The sequence below is a fragment of the Carettochelys insculpta genome, chromosome 20 (assembly GCF_033958435.1).
Source record: "Carettochelys insculpta isolate YL-2023 chromosome 20, ASM3395843v1, whole genome shotgun sequence".
Classification (NCBI taxonomy): domain Eukaryota; kingdom Metazoa; phylum Chordata; order Testudines; family Carettochelyidae; genus Carettochelys; species Carettochelys insculpta.
This window is the reverse complement of record NC_134156.1, coordinates 9,598,619-9,617,192: the sequence shown is the minus strand read 5'-3', so window position 1 is coordinate 9,617,192 and position 18,574 is coordinate 9,598,619. Positions and strand designations below refer to the sequence as shown.

The window sequence follows — 18,574 nt, the reverse complement described above, 5'->3', positions numbered from 1 at the left end:
AGAGTGGCCTTTTCCACCCCACTGTGCTGCTCTGGGGCCAGAGCATTCTACTTCCCACCACTGCGGGGAAGCTCCATGCAGCTGGCCGGTGGGGCAGGCTGACGCATCACTCCAGCTCCTACCACCACTATGGTGAGAGTGGGAGGTGGGGGGGTGACCCCTGCTGCCACCACCAGACCAGGCTGTGTAATCCCCTAGGTCGAGCCCATCCATAGGCTAGTGGGGGCAGCTGCCACAGAGCTCCCAAAAGCACAGGGCCTAGGGCAGCCACCCTGATTTGTCCTAGGGACCAGATGTCTCTGCTCATGGGCCCTCTTACCTCACAGAGGACAGCAGCGCTGGACTCCACATGGGATTTCCTCTTTTTTATTTCTATCATTCAGTTCTGCCACAAAGTAAAGTTTGAAGGGATGGGCTCGCTGATTTCACGCTCTTCCGGGAACTCCAAACGCTCCCGCCTCGTCTCCGCTGGCTCCCTTGTCCACTGTACCATCTCCTCGAGCTCCTGCAGCTCCGAGGAGCCTACCCTTCCTGAGAGCCCTGTCCCAGAGCCCTACAATGTGGCTTTTTACTTGGAGCGGCTCCCCTCAGCGGTCAATAATCTTCTGGACCAGTTTGATAGAGTCCTTAGGGTCATGGAGGACGTAGGCCAACTGGAGGGGAGTCTGGAACGGGCTCAGAAGAGAATTAATCACAGCAAGAAGGGACAGAGGAGCCTGCAGTGGGAGAAGGTGGTGCTAGGTAAGCAGCCAGAGCTACTGAGAACCTACAGCACCTTCTCGGAGTCTCCCCTGATCAGACTGAGGGCCCGCAAAGTGAAAGTCTCTAACTGCAATGCCTCTGATGGGCCCACGCTGGTCCAGCAACCGCCAGTAGATACTGTACCTCATCCACTGGCTGGGTGCACGACCTGGCTGGGCAGCCCTCTGGTATCAACTGAGCTCAGCCAAAGGCTTACCCTCCCAGCAGGCATTTCGTGCAAGTGGAGACCAAAGAGCAAGGAGGGGGCTGGGCTGTCTGTGCCATGAAGTGCCTCCGAGGCAGATCGCTGTAAAGAGAAGAGCCTGGCAAACAGAAGGCACTGGGAACGTGGGATTACAGTAGGGCACGTCAGACAGAGGGCATGTCAGATTCCTGGCCCAGCCCTGGAAATAGGCTTCTCCACTTCCAAAGAGTTCTACGTTCACAGCATTGACCCTGCTGGGCAGAGGTTGCCTTTATGATGGAGATCTCTTTGGCTCAGCTCCTTCACTCCTCTACAGGCTGGAGCGCCAGAATGCCATTGGTCCCCACTCCTCTGGGACTTCAGCAGTGGTCATGTGATGACGAGAGGGGCAAAATCATCCCACAGAGGAGCTCCCACCAGAAGCGACTGATCGCATGGGCAGCTTTGTAGGAGCTGTGGGAGAAATGATGGCCAATAAAACAGCTGCACGTCCGACCCTTTCAAGCGATTAGTGCTCATGTCCCTGCTTCACAGAAACGTACTAATCAGAAGGCAGCAGGAGCTGCTAAGATTCCCCTAGTCTGAGACTCATCAGTTGCTTCCTAGTCCATTGGAATGCTCTCCCTGAAGGGGCTGAAGCAGAGACTGGTGCAGTAGCTACACCTGAAGGATTCCATCTAGGGCTGAAGCATCAGATTTTTATTAGCGCTATTAAAAAGTGTGGAGAAATGACTCTGATTTAATCATTAACACCAGTTAGTATAAACGTATATGAACAAAAGGAGGTGTGTGTGTGTGTAACTAATTCAAGGCTTTATAATAAAAGCACAAATGCTTGAATGTCCACAGTGCTGTGTTCTTGTGTGTCCGCTATCTGCCTCTGGTGGTAGCACTTCCTGTACCAACGGTCCATTCATTCCCTCACACGACTGTCCATGTGTCCTGTGCACTCCCCAATCCGTTTCGGCTGCAGAAGCTGAAGTAGGGCCACCAATGAGGTTGTGCCCCAGGGATGGTGCTCCCAGGCTTGTTTTGTAAAACCTTCCCCATCCTTGCTCAACTCCTCTACCCAGGATTCTGGATTTCCTGCCCCCAAGACCCACTCTGCTGACCCCGCTAATTTGCTGGGTGTGAAACGTCACAGCACAGTTAATAAGAACCGTAACCCTTGTTAGATTTTTATGCCTTGCTACTCAGATCATGTTAGCTAGAGGCAGGGAGTTTAGGGGTGCCTGTTGTGTACCTCTTAGATGAAGCCCAGCAGGAAGCTGAAACGGAAGATCTCCAACCATCTGAGGTCTCTGACTAACTTGCATGCAGCCCTATTTCCAGTGGGTGCTAGTACGTGGTTGGGAAGAGGGGAGAGTGACACCAGGGTTTCTCTTTGCTCACAACTCTGAATTTGACGTGATTTTGTGAAAGAGGACCAGGCTCCAGGACAGCCAGGGAAATTCACATCACGCCCTTCAGGCGGGAAAAGGAGCTGGGCTTCATGAGCACTCCTAGCCTGGGTAAGGCGCTGCACAGGGAATCAGCTATTGGCAGCAACAGGTGCCTTAGTCTCATCTCTCATTGGGGTCCTCTGCCCCTCAATCCCACGACTGAAGTTCTCATTCACAGGTCAGCAAGTGTCTTCAGGACCCTGACAGCAGTGAGTGGGAGGGAAATACCCAGTGATGCACAGACTGTCCGTCCCCACCATTTGCTCCCCAGCCCAGGACCAGCGCCATTTCAGTCCCAGCACAAGAACAGTTATGGCAGAGGAAGGGTTGTTTACCTGCACCCTCTAAGGACCTTTTGGGAACAGCAGAGTACCCCCTAGTTTGGTCCGTTATGGAGGCTGTCTCATTTTAATAATGCCCCAGCCCAGCTAACATGGTGGGGAGGGGAATGAAATGGCTCCATTACAGGGACACAGGTTACTTATTTCCATCAGAACATAATGTCTGACTTCAAGTTTCCAGCCATTGACCTTCCTTAATCCTCATGGCTCGTAAGGAGTTGCGGGGTCAGCGTTGGCACCCTGGAAGACTGAACCTGAGCAGTCAATCTTCCGTGGTCAGTGCAGATGTAGGCCTAGTTTGGTCTTAAGAGGTGCAGACGTCAGTTCCGCAGGTTTTATCACTCCCTTCAAGGCTGGGTTCCGGGATAGCCGAGGTCTTGTAGATAGTTTTAAATAACCAGAGGATTCCTTACATCCTATGGGCAACTGAATTTCCTTCTTATGGATATCCCATCATAGCAGTGACCCTTTCTCAGTACCTGTACCAAGCAGGCTTTAGACAGGCACTTCCACTCAGCAAAAGTAATCTTCTAGTGAGCTCTGACACAGACGTAATTGAGCACCTCAGATTTGATCCTCTTTGAGTGCCCCCTTCACACTCTAGCAATTTAGTCCATTAGTTACTAACTTGTTAGCAATGTTGTAGTTTATCACTGCAAACTACAATGTACTCACCCCTCAAATTCACTTCAATGGGAAGGGAAGGCACGCAGACCCTCTCAGATCTTAGCTGAACCAGCTCTTCCCATTAAGATGCGCTTAGGCTAGAAGAGAGCTGCGAGGATGTAAACAATGGGCTAGTGTATGTGCAAATAAAATACAGAGATATACCTATCTCCTGGAGCTGGAAAGGACCTTCAGAGGTCATTGAGTCCAGCCCCCTGCCCTCACAGCAGGACCTATCACCGTCCCTGATGGCCTTTTTTTTTTTTTTTTTAAATTTTAAATCTGTTTGCTCCAGACCCTTAAATGTTCCCCTCAAGGATTGAGCTCACAATGCTGGATTTAGCAGGCCACTGCTCAAACCACTGAGTTATCCCTCTCCATGAGAGGCAGGGAGGCAGCTGTCAGTGGTAGAACGCAAGGATTATGCGCAAAGGCTAGGAGGGGAAACCCTGATGCCCTGTAGTACCTATAATGGTGGTAACTTTGCCTAGCAAACCCACTGTCTATTTTATTTGTCTTTAAATCTTGTAGTCACTACTTTACCAGCCAAGGATGCCAGCTGAGCTACTTTTCCTACTGGTTCATGTTAAATCACATCATACAGGTCAGCTTGTGTGCGACAAAGAAAGCCAGAATCTCCTCTGGCACAGGCGCTATCTGTGACACTAAGTGTAGGTCTGGACGACATGGAAGGTCAACCTGGTCTGAGTCAATCTTCTGGAGCTGGATTTCGTGCATCTGGTAAGAGATGTACAAAATGAACTATTTGGGGCCGGCAGCAACCCAGCGTGATGGAGTTCAGGGGTCCCCCTGCACTGCACCCCGTCCGCTGGCAGGAGAGACTCTCACTCAGCAGGTACAACAGAAGGTTTATTAGGCAACAGAAGCCCAGTTTCTCACAGAAGCGACAGTACAGCAGCCAGAGACAGTCCTTCCAACCCGTCCTCGGGGGAAGACCCCGAGGGGTGCCCCTCTGGGGTGTGGGTTTCCCCCTCCTCAGGCTGCCTGCCTTCCAGCTCTCCCTTTTCCTAGCCTCTCGCTGCCGCCCCCGATTCAAAACCCAGCTCAGCTCCTCCCTGCTCTTTGTTCAGGCAGAGGTGTTACCTGCCAGTTGTAGCCCCAGGGTCATCCTTAGCCACTGGGAGCTGCTGCTTGCCTCAGACATCCAGCCTGACTCACACATGCACTCCCCCCACTCCATCACACCCCTGTACTCCTCGATATTGTGAGGAATAAGGGAGGGTGATGGAAGAGTTTCTTGGGTCACCCTCCCTCTGTGAGGATGCCCAGGTAAATCGATTGCAGATAAGTTGATTCTAGCTACACAACTGCTGCAGCTAGAACTGTGTATCTACAGTTGACTTACCTGCCTAGTGTAGACCTGCCCAAAGAACTCCGCTGTTAAGGATGGTGGTGGTTTATCTAGGAACCCAATCTACCTCGCTCATTCAGAGCCTGACAACATTGCTGGCCAATTCACTGATGTTTATAGGCCCTGGAGGTATAGACAGTCCCTTCCTACAACAGAGCAGAGGGAGCTTCGTAGCTAAAAGAACCATTCCCAGGCAACTCGTAGTTTATGCTTCACCTGTTGGTATCTTTCGTTCTTCCCAGCTTCCAGCACTGTTTCAAATGAATGCTGCCGTAGATGCTCTGTTGTGGTTGCAGTGGAGGATCAGGATTTCACAGGTGGCAGACCAGGTGTGTGGAGCAGTAGCAAAGCAGTTTGCTGTCTGATTCACTCTTGCTTTCGCCCCTGTTTTCCATGTTTGCGCTCAGTAATCCCAGGAAACTTAACAGGACATGGCTGGCCTACCTGCCCCAGGAAAAAGCAGTCAGGTCTCAGAGGCATGAGTCCTTAAGGTCAATGCACTGTAATTTTTCTCCTCAACATGGTTCGTTTGCTCCAGGAGCCATTGTCTCTGCTGCTCATTCACATCCAGTCTCAATGTCACCTCCTGGAAGACCTTGTTCACAGCAACCTACATACAAGGCAAGAGAATAACCCAGATCAAGCTCAGGTCCTCGCTAAATGTTATTTCACAAATGGAGGGATAGCTCAGTAATTAGAGCATTGGCCTACTAAACCCGAGGCTGTGAGCTCAATCCTTGAGGAGGCCATTTAGGGGTCTGGGGCCAATAGCTTTATTTAAAAAAAAAGCCAAGGATAGAGCTTGGCCCTGCCAAGAGGGCAGGGGACGAGTCTTCATGACCTCCTGAGGTCCCTTCCAGCTCTGAGATGTTTAGTTCCATCTGCCAGTTCTCCCCCCCACAAACAGGCCCCTACCTCACCTCTTTGAAATGAAGCTTTTTGAACATGCAGATACTGGCTTCATTTTCTTGTCCAACCTTAGCCTCAAATTTGGTGATTCCCAGCTTTGTTATTCCTATGGGAGAAGCCACAATGAGAAATAGGAACCCCTGGCAGCAGGCACGCATCTCTTTAACCCTGCATTTGGTCACAGCTACAGCCAGGCACAGGCGTGCTGGAACCATTTCATAGTAGGGGTGCTGAAAGCCACTGAATCAAACTGTAAACCTCGTATATAATGGAAAGCACATCACAACAGGGGCCACCATACCGCTAGTTCCAGCATCTGTGGACCGGCAAGATTCCCTTGCTCCTACAGTACATGGGAGAGGACATAGTCCCCCACCCTCTCTGCATAAACCGAACAGCCACTGGGAGCACGTGCGCTTACATCTCCCCATCAGTCCCTCCATCCTCCCACGTTAAGCCATCCTTACCATAAAACATCATGATCAGAGTTGTCTCCTTGCCAAACCCTCGTCCCCGGCAGCTGGGCTCTGAAAGGGACAAGAACAGACGTTGGGGTCTGTCTACACAGCACAAGCCCTGTTACTGGCACATTTTCCGCAGCAGAGGTCAGAGCTGGGTTAGCAGAAAAGAAGATGCAGATGGATACTGAACTGCTCTGGTAGAGCGCTAAGTGCAGGAAACTTGTATGTTACCTGCCTACTCTCCATCCAGTTACAGCCAACAAAGCCACTTTCTGATGAGAAAAGTCATCAACCCCACCTTAAGCTATTGGTACAAAGGAGCTTTCATCTCTAAGAGCTATTGCATGGCAGAGGGTGGTATTAGGGCGAAAGTAGCCGTAGCAGCCTGGGGCTGTGCTTGATCTACCTGCAATCATGATTTCAATCTCTCCAAGTGTTGGATCTTCCATATCTGTGAGGAACAGGTTCACGTCCCCCACCATGCAATCCTCCTCCATGCCAGCCTGTCCAGACCACCTCTCAGCGTCCAGCACAATAAACGTGCATTCTGGGGGAAACAAGACAGCAGCAGACTTCACAGGGCATGCATTCACCACTTACTGAAGTATGACATAAAAATGGATAATTAATATGTGCAACATCCTGCATGTTAGTAGCCTGTGTGAACCAGTAATCAGATAAGCATGCTTACCACCACCTACCATTACACCTACCAGAAACACCCTGGACAAGCTATGCTCCTTAGAGTTTGCATGGAGCCAGGGCTCCTACAGATGCTTTAGCTTGATGTAGTATGCAAAATTAATGTGGGTTTCCTTTCCCCACTTCATCACCTTTTACAGTAAATTCAGGCAAAGCACCCTGAATGTCAATATGAGAGACTGAAGCATCCTGTTGCAGCACGTTCTGTCCTTCGGCTCCTTTCAATGTGTCTTCCTGTACTGTCATCAATGACTAAGACAAGGCTTAACCTGAGGTGCATCGCACTCTCAGTATTCTGTGACTATAAATTTGTAATAGATTTTATGGACTGTAACTCAACCAGTGGAGGAGACTTGTAGATGACCTTTGCCCAACCCTGATTACAAAGGTTTAAGTCAAATAAGTCAAAACAGCCTTTAATGGAGCTGGGCAAACAATTCAGCCAATGAAGCCAAACCTGATTATTATAACTAGTCAGATTCCCTGCAGAGGACTGCCAACCCCTCCCTCTCTCATTTACAATGAGTGAGTTCTCAGTTCTCTGCTCTTTACAGAAGCTGACGGAATTACTACTGCTCAGGTGATATTAATTTAATAATATTAATTTAACAGCTGGACAAAGCAAAACATCAGTAGCCTCTGCTCCTCCAATCCCTCAAATAGGTGTGTTCATACACAGGATCCACAAGTATTCGCTGCTCAAAAATGTCATTAAAACAAGATAAGTTTGACTGGCACTCTCTCATACCTGCCAGAGTATCAAATGAACCTATACCGTAGCTCAGTGTTCACTGGTTTGGATTGGTTCGAGTGACAACCGAGAGACCCAAAAATGTTGACGTTCCATGATTTCTAAGGGTTATATCTTGAAAACCTATTTCTCAAGTGACCCCAAGTTTGAACCACTAACCCCCCTCCACACCTTTCTGTAGCATAGCAATTCTCAAGATAATCTGAGTAAGCATGTGGTTTTAGAGCACTTACTGTTCAACTTCCAAGTTTTTTACAAGCTAGTCCCTCTCTCAATACTAGAGAGGATACTGCGCTATTATAATGGCTTACTTCCCTTACAACAATGTTTCCCAAAGTGTGGTACCTCTATAACCAATGATATGTGAAAGGCTTTTGAGGGGTACGTGGCTGAAAATAAATGACTATAAATCAGGAGATAAGTACTGGGGCAGCACTGGAAGTGGGGTACACCAATAAATCCAAAGTCCCAAGAGGGGTACACAAAGGTTTTAAGTTTGGGAAGCACTGCCTCACAACAGCGGGGTGGGGGGCAGAATCACACCTGCTAGAAACTCATCGCTACGTGTGATTCCTAACACCACTAAGGTGGAAGTGTTTGCTACACATTCCTGTGCGTGGGAAACAGCAAAAACCCTCACTATCTGCATCCTCCTGCCAGCTGCGCTGCATCTCATACTCCTGCTCCAGGCTCAGGGGCTCCGATGCCGTCAGTCGCTGTAGCTCCTCCGATTTCATCCACTCGTGGTACCTGAAGGAGACAGCCACAAAGAGAAAGCAGACCTCTTTTGAAAGCCATCTACTATGTTCCACTAAAAAATTTAAGGGTCCAGCTATCCCCCTACCCTGGACCTATTCAGGAAACTACAGGTACACGTAGCTTCCTGATGTAACATAGGAATCTGCACATAATCTCCTTCGCATTGGTGCACAAAAGAAGAGACTATTACTGGATAGTAACAGAGAGGAAGCCGTGCTAGTCTATACACTATCAAAACAAAAAGCAGTCAAGTAGCACTTTAAAGACTAGCAAAATGGTTTATTAGGTGAGCTTTCGTGGGACAGACCCACTTCTTCAGACCATAGCCAGACCAGAACAGACTCAATATTTAAGGCACAGAGAACCAAAACAGTAAGCAAGGAGGACAAATCAGAAGAAGATAATCAAAGTAAGCAATAGTCACAGAATCACAGGCACTTTCTCATGCTCCTCTACTAACATCATATATGCCATCATGTGCCAACAATGCCCAGGTGCTTTGTATGTTGGACAGACTTCTAACTCCCTTAGACAAAGGGTCAATGGGCACAAAACAGACATCAAAACACTCCAAATCCACAAACCAGTTAGTCAACATTTTAACGGAATGGGGCATTCTGTCAATGACCTAAAGGTATGTGTGTTACTGAAAAGGAATTATCGCTCCATTTTGGAAGGAGAAAAATCTGAGCTGGCTTTTATATTCAAATTCGGCACATTAACACATGGTTTAAATCGTGATGGGAACTTTCTGAGTCACTATAGGGGCTTGTCTGCATACTTGGCTCAATCTAATTCTTGACCTTCCCCCCCACCCCTCCACTCTCTGATTTGCTCACCTTGATTATCTTCTTCTGATTTGTCCTCCTTGCTTACTGTTTTTGGTTCTCTGTGCCTTAAATATTGAGTCTGTTCTGGTCTGGCTATGGTCTGAAGAAGTGGGTCTGTCCCACGAAAGCTCACCTAATAAACCATTTTGCTAGTCTTTAAAGTGCTACTTGACTGCTTTTTGTTTTGAGACTATTACTGGTGTGTGTGACTGTCCCCCTTCCTCTGCTTGGGGCTGCTTTGCATGGAGAGTGTCATCATTCAAGTCTGCAATTTACACACTGCTTAAAATGTAAATTCTTCAGAGATCACTTCAGTTTTTTATCAGCTGGTGGCAGCGTTCACAAGGCAACGGAAAAAAAAATAATAGTGACACTGAAACAGCAGCATAGCCTCTGGCTGTTTGGGGGCCAACGTGAAATGAGCTAGTGGGCCCAACTACCTTCTAACTGGATAAGTGTCCACATGGATAAACAAACATCACTAGTGCCATCTGCTGTCCATCTTTGCTGATGGCCTCGGCAAAGAGGTCAAGGACACTAAGCTGTCACCTCACACCTCGAGGCAGCTGCTACAGAGCAAAACCAAGACATAGAGGCAAGGAAACACCCACAAAGCTACACTGCTGCTGCCCTCCTTATGCCACTTCTGTAGACAGAGATTATTTCAGTCCTCAGGGCTGTTTCACCAGACCCGTCCCCGCACGTTAGTTTCCCACCAAAAATAATGCTGAATTGTAAAAGCAGAAACAGACGTGAGCAGCGGTGTAAGCTGCATACCTAGCTACATGAGCTGAGGTGTATGGGACCAGGGTCACCTTCTTTCCCCGTAGGGCTGTGTTCTGGTTAATCTTCATGGTCTCTACCTTGAGAAAGAGACAGAAAAGTCATTAAAGTTGCCCAGGGAAAAGTGCCCCTGTGCCACAAGCCCTCTGACCCTGAGCAACTACAGTGCATGTCACTTCCTCACAGGCACCCCTTTAAATAATGGGGTCCCAGGCTCTTCTTACCCGCCCCACCGCACTGTGCTGCACCCCCCCCGGGGTCCCGCACAGGAGCCCCTGGCTGCAGGAGGAGTGGGACAAGAGGCGTGGTAGGAGCCAATGCTCAGCCCTGAGAAGCCAGGGACCCCCATGGACCCCACCCCACGTGACTCATAGGGGGGCACCAACCGGTCCTTCGCCCCAGGGCTGCAGCCTGCAGGGTCCCGGCGCTCCAAGTCACCCCCCGCCCCCGAACACCAGCGCCTGCGCCCCCGCCGCACCTAGTGCGCATGAGCAGGAACTTACTCCCGGCCCTCTCTAGGGGCGCTGCCGAGCCCAGGGCGGTGCTGTGCTGCAGCACGTGACCCGGTGCGTCCAATGGCCGGAGTCGGAGCCAGGTTGCCCTGGTCACGCACGAGGAAGACCTTCCGGCTGCGTCGTGGGTCCGCGCATGCGCTATGCGTTCCCCGGTATGAGGGAGTCTGGCGTTCCTGTGCCGGCTGGGTCTTTGGGAGCGCGGGTACGGGAGGAGCTGCGTGTGGGGTCGGGAGCTCCGGGGTGGAGGGGTTGGAAGGAAGCAGGGGGGCTCTGGGTGGGATGTGGGGGCAGGGCGGTGGAGGGGCTGGATGGAAGGTGGGGAGCCGGGCTGGGGGGGTTCTGGGGTGGAGGGATTGGAGGGTGGGCGGCGTGGGTGGGATGTCGGGGGCTGTGTGGTGGGGGTTCTGGGGTGGGGGGGCTGGATGAAAGGTCGGTGGCTCTGGGTTATGGAAGGCGGGAGACTCTGGGGTGGGATGTGGGGGGTGGTCAGTGGGAGGTTCTGGGGTGGAGGGGTTGGAAGGAAGCAGGGGTGGCTCTGGGGTGGAATTGGAGGGTGGAGCAGTGCAGGGCTCTGGGATAGGGGTTAAGTCAAGTGGCAGGGTTGGGTGATGGGGGGGTGGGAAGCAGAGTGGGGTGCTCTGGTGGAGTGGTGGGGAATTCTGGGGTGGAGGGGTTGGGAAAAAGGTGTGGACTGTGGGGTGGCATATGGTGATGGTGCGGTTTTGGGGCTGGGGAAATGGGGCGGAATATCCATAGGTTGCTAATGGGGATGTAAAAGCCTGTTTAATAAGTTAACTGCTTAAATTGGTTGGAGGGTGTCTGGGAAGCTGCTCCGGCCCAGGGCTAGGCCACTACAAATGGAGGCTGCTTTGGCTACGCTGGGGCATTCCTCACCTGCAGTAGCATTGCAGCCAGCGACGCTCCAGATGGGCCGGAGCAGCCCCAGTGCGGGGCAAGTAGGAGTGCTTCAGCCCAGCCAGAGAAACCCCTGCCTGCAGCAGGAAGCACCTGCCTCAGCTGTCCTTCCCTGTCAGGGCTGCCACAGATGGAGCACCTCTGGCACACCTGGAGTCCCCCTGCCCATGGTTGCTCTATCCTGTAGCAGTTAACCTTTAACATCGCTAGTGTAGTGGTGGTATACGGTGGGGGGGGGGGTCTTTTGGTGGAATGGGGTGGGTGTTTCTCAATGGGCTGTTTCCTGCTAACCTCCCCTCTCTGAATTTGCATGTTGGGTAGGGAATAGAAAGTGTCTTGTCCCTTGACCCTGGGTTTGCTCTTTGCTTCATCTGGTTTGTCACTGACTCTGCCTTTGGGGAGAGTCTGCCTTAGATTTGCACTTTATATATGGTGAGATGTCTGCTAGTGTGATCGTTCTAGGCATGGCTCTGTAGCAGTCTCCCTTGGTTTTGATTTGTTTTAGACTTTGCTGTAGTTTTTTGACCATCACTATCTTGAATGGGGTTGTTTGCTCCATTGAACTAGAGATTGTTCTAGACGTCAAGATATTAATGTGAGTATCTAGCAGCTCTTCACTTTGCATCCTCTACTACACTGCTGTGGGTTGAATGTTTACTGCTTTTGTTGATGAGGTACCAGAAATTGAGTATTCTTCTGTATTTCAATTGGGAGTAGGTTTCTACTGAGCATTTTTGCCAGCTGGTATATTTAGTTAAGACAGGGCCCAAACCTTTGCTCCTGTGTAGTTGGGTGAGTTGAATTAAGTTCTCAAGTGCAGTAGTAATTTCTTTGGATAGTTATTTATCAGCTTATAAATTCTTCAGGGGCGCTTTTTTTTTCCAAACACTTACAGCTGTTGTGACATTCTCCAACAGCTTTTATTTTGGAGGCCTAGGTTTGTATGGTTCAGTAAATTCTGTTTCTACATTCAGAGTGGTGGCTGGCTGTTTTGGGGAAGAGAATCAAGGTGGTTACATGTCTTTTATTGTCACACTCTGCAGAATAACTTGATTGTTGAGTATATTTCTAAGGGGTATTGATTCTTACACTGGAGATAGGACATTGGTTTTTTTGAGTGAGTTAGTAGAAATCCTGGGTTTGGTGGCTGTTTCAATAAGGTTGGTACATATAACAGCAGCTGTCATATGGGTCAGACAGATGATCCATCTAGCGTAGTATCCTATCTTCAGCATTTGCACAGATCTGACCTTCAGAGGGAGTGTACAAAATTGGGCAATTGTGGAATGATACTCTCCTGTCTTGTGCAGCTGACAACTGGTAGGGATCTGAAGTGCAAGGAAAGAGAGTAGGGCTATCAGATGATGTTTGTGCACTTTGTCAAGGCAGTAAAGAATTTAGCTGAGGTGTCGGAACAGTGTGTTGGAGGAGCGGCATGTAGAGTATTCTCATATCCCAGGACAGAGTCCAAATTGCAGTTCTGCTCAAATCTTTCTCTGTTTACAGTAATGGTCTGCCCCTTGGTGTACCTCAGTCTTTTGTTGGTAATGTGAGCTGCTGCTCTGATAACTATAATCAAGCTTGGACATGGTGTCTCTTTAGGCCAGACGTGACAAAGACAGAAGACCTCTGCTTCTCTGTTCCAGGCTCTTCTATCCTCAGACATGGCAGGTGGCATTACTGACACAGGGGAGCTATACTCTCCTTACGTAAGTATTACCACTGGGATGCACTGCTGCTGCTTGGTCAGTGTCTTTTCTTCACAACCCTGCTTGTTCTCAGATCATGTTGTTACTTCACTTCCTGCTTCCCAATAAACAAGGTAATCAATGTTAAAATTGCAAGGAATGCTAGAAGATATTAGGGTAAGGGCAATAAAACATCTTTAGTTTGTTGCCCAAAGGTCTTGGTTTGAATTACACCGCAAGAAAGGCCACTTGGTGTTTGAGAAATCCAAGAGTCTAGAGTTTGGTGAGTTAGCTAACTCATCAGGTCTCTAAGACTTTGCATGTTAAGTCTGATTTTGTTCTCTTTTTGCCTGTATTTGTGGCTTTTAAAAAAAAAAAAAAAAAAGTCTGGATGTGAAAATGGCATCACTTTACTGCCTGTCTGTGGTGCATATTCTTTTGAACACATCTCTTTAGTGCTACAAATTATTTTTAATAACAAGTTATAAAGCTTAGTGTTTATATACCTTAAAAAAGGAACACTGTCAACTGTCTGAAAAAAATGAGTTTAAAGTTGTTTACTACACCTGCCCTTCAGCTCCTTAGCCCATTTTTATGATTTGACTTCCACATTTAATAAAATTTTTTTCTTCTCTCTCTCTCCTGGTCCTGTGTGAAGGACTTGCACAAGTAGGTGCAGTTGTGTGAGACACTGAAATTCACTGTCTACAAAATTGTCAAATATCAAAAGAAAATTGTTCTATTAGTCATTTTGCATATTAATTGTAAGAGTAATAAATAAAAAACAGACGTGATTTGTTTGAATGTGCTGTCCCAATCAGTCCTCCTATTCTTTATGAGGTAAGTATGATATCCATTTTACACACACAAACTGAGGCATTAAAGGAAAATGACAGTCACTACCAGGGCAAAGATATTTGTCTGTCTCACAGCCATTCACTCAAGACTCTAGACCTGATATCTCTTCATTCTGGGCCCTGTGAAGACAAGACAGCTTTGTGACTGGAAGCTAGTCTATTCTTCCTTATGCATAAACTGATTAACAGTTAAATTTGGATGTCTTGATTTTTTATATTACGGTGATATAAATGGAAAAGCATAATATAAGAATCTAAAATATTAGTCTAAAGTGTGGGATTTGCTATATTAACACCTGCATATTAAAAATGCCTAACTAGTCTGGGACACTAGACCTGTGAACCCCCAGTGCTAGCGTTTAGTTCTGTACACCACTGGGAATGCTGTTTTTTTATGTCTTATGGAGTTCCCAAAATACTAGATCATAAAATTGTCACTATGCCATATTACCTCCCCATAAATTCATTTTTGAAGCAATCTTAATGGTTAGCTCAAGAACCATGAAAGAGAGAACCAACATTTCCCACCATCTGAGATCCAGGAATCTTAGCTTTCAAATGCTAAAAATATTAAAATTGAGTCTAGGAGCCCTCAATAACTAAGAGTATAACTGGGCATTAGGTGTTTGTAAGAGTAGTGGCAGCTAAAAGGAGACCGGAACTGAAAAGTGAAGGGAGCGGGCCAGGAAGACAGTCATCAGAAAAAAATTATTTGAAAGCATTTCCTGCCTGCTAAGCTTTTTGATAAGTTTTGTTGTTTGGGTTTGCACTTTTGCATAGTCTTAAGCATTGCAGTGTTCAAGAGATGCTACATTGGCTCAATTAAGTGGAGAAAAAATGTGAGTTCACTTTTTAAACTTGAGCTACAAATAGTACTAATAGTTGTGTGAACATCTGAGACCCTACTACAGTAGGGAAATGATTGACATTTTGCATAGTCATGCTTAATAAAATCACTAGTCAAGCAGTTGTCACACTAACTTTCAAGGTCTAGTATTTTGTGATTTCAAGAGCAGAAACATTTCAGCAAGCCAGTACCAAATCTTTCAGGACTAATAAACATTTCAAGACACTGCTCCTTGAACCTACCTTGAGAAGAAAATCTATTCTTGGTAGATTTTGATTTCCTCATCTTAAGGGAATTTGCAGTACTGACATTCACAAAATCATCTTTTGTCTAATAAGCCAAGACAATTTGATCATTGCTGTCGGGGGAGGCAGGAGATATGGAATCCTGGGGTATTGTTTTTGTGCTTTTCTGACTACATGCATAATTCAAATGTTAGTGTTGCAGAAATCTCCTGGAGTTTGAGCTCTAAGGAGCTGTAACCATCTCATTTCCTCTGAGGATAATAGGATACCTCTACCCCAGAGTCCAAGTACAGTAATATGATGCCAGTCTTGGCATATATTAAACCAAAGCCAAGAAAAATCACTTGGGTTCTGTCCAAAAGTCCTTCAGAATAGTGTGAGCCAGGTCTCTGGGCACTCAGAACAGAAGGGGATGTATGAAAGAAATGACAGCCTGCCAACTGAATGAAAAGGGCCTTTCTGCAAACTGGGGAGGCTACATTTTAGTGAATGACCAGCTAAAAGATGTAGTGTCCCCTAGTGAGTTTAACAAAAAAGGCTTTGTGTTTTGTGTAGTATCTCCAAGCTTGGCTTCTATGATATCTGGCTGCCCCAGCACAACATGTGCATTTCTCCCTCATCTACACAAAAGTTCCCCTATGGTGTTATGAGGAAGCAGGGAGACTCTTGGGGTGCATTCTGTGCCATGTTTGCATTAAGAACAGGAGAGCAGAATTCCTTTGCTCAGTCGTCATCTTCCTCCTTCATCACAGCCAGTGGGGTCTTCCTTCCCACCACTTGCATTGTGGTGATTCTAAGTACTACAAGTGACTGAGAGAGGGACAATTTAGAACAGAAACAGTGAAACAGGAAGTGGGATAGATTTTGTGCAGCTGGAGGGAGTAAGCTGTGGAGGAATTGCCCGCCCTTTCTACAATCCCTGCTCAGTACCTCAGAAGGAGAAGGCAGAACCCCTCACTTATGTTGCATGGAACAAAATTGTTCCTTAGCCTCCGATCTGGGAGTCACTTTGACCAGCTGACAACTCTCAGGAGTGTGTCTACATTAAACCAGTGCAAATGCCTACTAAAACAGACTAAACCAACGGAAGGGTGTCCCCACACAAAGTTAGACCCTATTAACTAAAATTGCACCTTTAGTTAAACTCTTCTCATTTTGTGTTTTAGATTAGGCTTAGCTGCACTTTGCATTGTCAAACTTTGTGATAGAGGAAGTTCTTATCTCTGAAGAGACATGAGTGGAGCCACATCACTGCACAATCCATGCTCTTTTGTTGCAAAGGGCTCCTCTTTCCCTGGGCTTTCCCACACAAAGATGTTGATTTATGTGTGCTAAGATGAGGGTGCCTCTGTCCCTGCAGCCCATTCCTTGTTTGCTGCAACCGTTGGTTCAACCTGGGACCTTCCTCAAATGAGATTGTGGAACTAAATCGTGATGCCGGGGGTGGGGGGGCGTGATTGTGATGTAGTCCAATGTCTATTAAGAATTTGCTGATTTTTTGCTTTGCTTTTTTTTAAACATTCTTTGTTAATCCCCACTTGTGCCATGCCAGCCTAATTTCCTGCACAACTTTGTGGTTCTCAGCATGTTTCCCTCCACCTGTATTTACTTTTACCTTGTGCTTCTCCTTACTAGACATGCGCACAAATTGCGACATCAGTGAGTTATCTAAACTGATCCCCCAGGGTTGCTACACGCTCTTAATGCTGATTATCTGGATGTTTGCAGGTTGGTCTGGTTTACATGTTCAACCTTATCGTCGGAACAGGAGCCCTAACCATGCCGAAGGCCTTTGCCACTGCTGGCTGGCTTGTCAGCCTCATTCTCATAACGTTCCTGGGCTTCATGAGGTACATTTTTGACGTGTCTGTCTTCAGCTTGGTTTTATTCAAAGGGCTACATGTAAGAGATGGAGGGCAGCATGCTGGTGATTTCACACTTGAGTTGCATCTGGATCCTGCTTAGAGGTTGTAGTTTTAATATCAACTTCTGGCGAATGGCTCTCTGCAGTGTGGCGTTACATCCCCTCTAGCTGGTGGAAGGGAGAGGAGTTGGTCTCCACTGCCCACTTTAGTCCTTCTGAGTCCTGCATGTCAGAGGGTCTTTGTAGAGCTTCAGGCCAGAAGGGACCATCAGGTCCTCTGTTCTGATCTTTGTTTCTCAGTGGCCACCAATGCCTCCCAGCACTCTTATACTAAACCCTACTACATTGAAATCAGATCAACACATTACAGTCCATGGGAAACTAATCTAGTATGTGTCACGAGAGAGACTAGGATGGACTGAATTGCACTAGTGTCCGAGGCTTCCCCAAAGGCAGGGTTACAATTATCCTGTCTAGGAACTGGCATCCATTTTCTGTGGAGGAAGATGAAAAAAGAAAAACTCACTGCCAGTCGGACCCGGGAAAAAATCTTTCCAGTCTTTCTCCGTGGTAATCAGTTAGACCTGAGCATCTGAGCAGGAACCAGCCAGCCAAGCACCTGACAGAGAATTCTCTGTGCCACCACAGAGCCCTTGCTTGCTACACCCAGCGTCCCATCTCCAGCCATGGCAATACCTGAGGTTTCCAGATTATATTGGGTAGGGAAATGTCTCACAGACCCCCTGCATGTAGCCAGCTGAAAACCTGAAATATGAGCTTCACTACTTTACCCCTGCCCCAGCCTCTGGCTTTGGGGTCTACCTCATCTCCTGCAGTGGCAGGGACAGCATGCTTAGCTCTTTGCTGGTGATATCTTTCCCAATCACCATTAGCACCACAAAGTTGAAGTGTTTCCTGGCAGTGTCTCTTCTGCTGACTGTATATTGAACAGTGGCCATGAAATTTACCGGTCCTGTCAGTTTCCTTCTGGTTCCTGGCAGGGTTATGAGTAATGGGTACTCAAGCTCTGCCTGCAGACTTGGGGAGGCAGCTCTACACTGACTTATACTGAGAGAGTTTTCTTCCCAGTCTTTGGCACCCATGTTCAACAGGGAAGGCAGCTTACTCCTCACAGATAAATGAAATTTACAGGTTTTTCTCTTGAGTCTGCAGAATCATCATGCTCTAGAACTGAACTGAATCTGGACTGGACTGATGCAGATTGTAAATTCTGTATATGTCTCAAACCTCTGTGTATGGACCATAACCTTTTAGGAATGCTGCTGTGAGAAGACTGAATAATCAAAAGATCAGCAATGTTCTTCCAACCCAATTGCCACATGGCTGGTGTTAATAGCAAGCAGTGTAAGCAGATGCCTGGGAAGGGTTGCAGGGGAGCACAGCTCATTAGTGATTCAGTATGTCGTCACAGGTTGTTTAGTTTCCTGTCTGCTCCCAGAAATACAAGAGGAACTGTGCCTAACTCATTGCTCCCCCTTATCAGTCTGAAAACCCTGAGGCTAACTTGAAGCTGACCAGTGGTTTCCTCTGCACTGATGCAATAGTTGCAGTAGAGGAAGTGGAGCTAAGCGGGATTGACTGTGGTTGTGTGATCTACACATTTAACCTAGAGAATCCAGTAGCTGACAGTGGCATTTTTATGAGGAGATGTTTGCTCTGT

General features: G+C 47.6%; 2 protein-coding genes across 4 annotated transcripts in view; one reads left to right on the top strand and one right to left on the bottom strand.

The window, feature by feature from the left end:
• Window positions 1-521: 521 nt before the first annotated feature.
• NAT9 (N-acetyltransferase 9) lies at window positions 522-10,419 on the bottom strand. Its single transcript, XM_075014481.1, has 7 exons — window positions 10,349-10,419; window positions 9,957-10,042; window positions 8,231-8,340; window positions 6,544-6,684; window positions 6,144-6,203; window positions 5,688-5,782; window positions 522-5,377 (listed from the first exon to the last, which is right to left on the bottom strand). The coding sequence occupies exons 2-7, from the start codon at window positions 10,031-10,033 to the stop codon at window positions 5,231-5,233; spliced, it is 630 nt and encodes a 209-aa protein (XP_074870582.1). The 5' UTR covers window positions 10,034-10,042; window positions 10,349-10,419; the 3' UTR covers window positions 522-5,230.
• A 207-nt stretch (window positions 10,420-10,626) lies between these two features.
• The window catches only part of TMEM104 (transmembrane protein 104), a 66,829-nt gene continuing 58,881 nt past the window's right edge, over window positions 10,627-18,574 (top strand). For 2 of the 3 annotated variants that reach the window (XM_075014898.1, XM_075014896.1), the window contains exons 1-3: window positions 10,627-10,679; window positions 12,995-13,101; window positions 16,758-16,879. In XM_075014898.1, the coding sequence (XP_074870999.1) occupies window positions 13,057-13,101; window positions 16,758-16,879 (167 nt within the window). In that variant the 5' untranslated portion in view covers window positions 10,627-10,679; window positions 12,995-13,056. The remainder of the gene's footprint in view (window positions 10,680-12,994; window positions 13,102-16,757; window positions 16,880-18,574) is intronic. The other variant, XM_075014897.1, reaches the window with a different exon arrangement.

Bases quoted from the DNA above. Each gene is read 5' to 3' on its own strand.
- NAT9 (XM_075014481.1), bottom strand. From the start codon at position 10,033: ATGAAGATTAACCAGAACACAGCCCTACGGGGAAAGAAGGTGACCCTG. The intron at 6,204-6,543 runs GTAGATCAAGCA...TGTCCCTTTCAG, and splicing joins GATTGAAATCATGATTGCAG to AGCCCAGCTGCCGGGGACGA. The intron at 5,378-5,687 runs GTGAGGTAGGGG...CCTTGTATGTAG, and splicing joins AAAAGCTTCATTTCAAAGAG to GTTGCTGTGAACAAGGTCTT.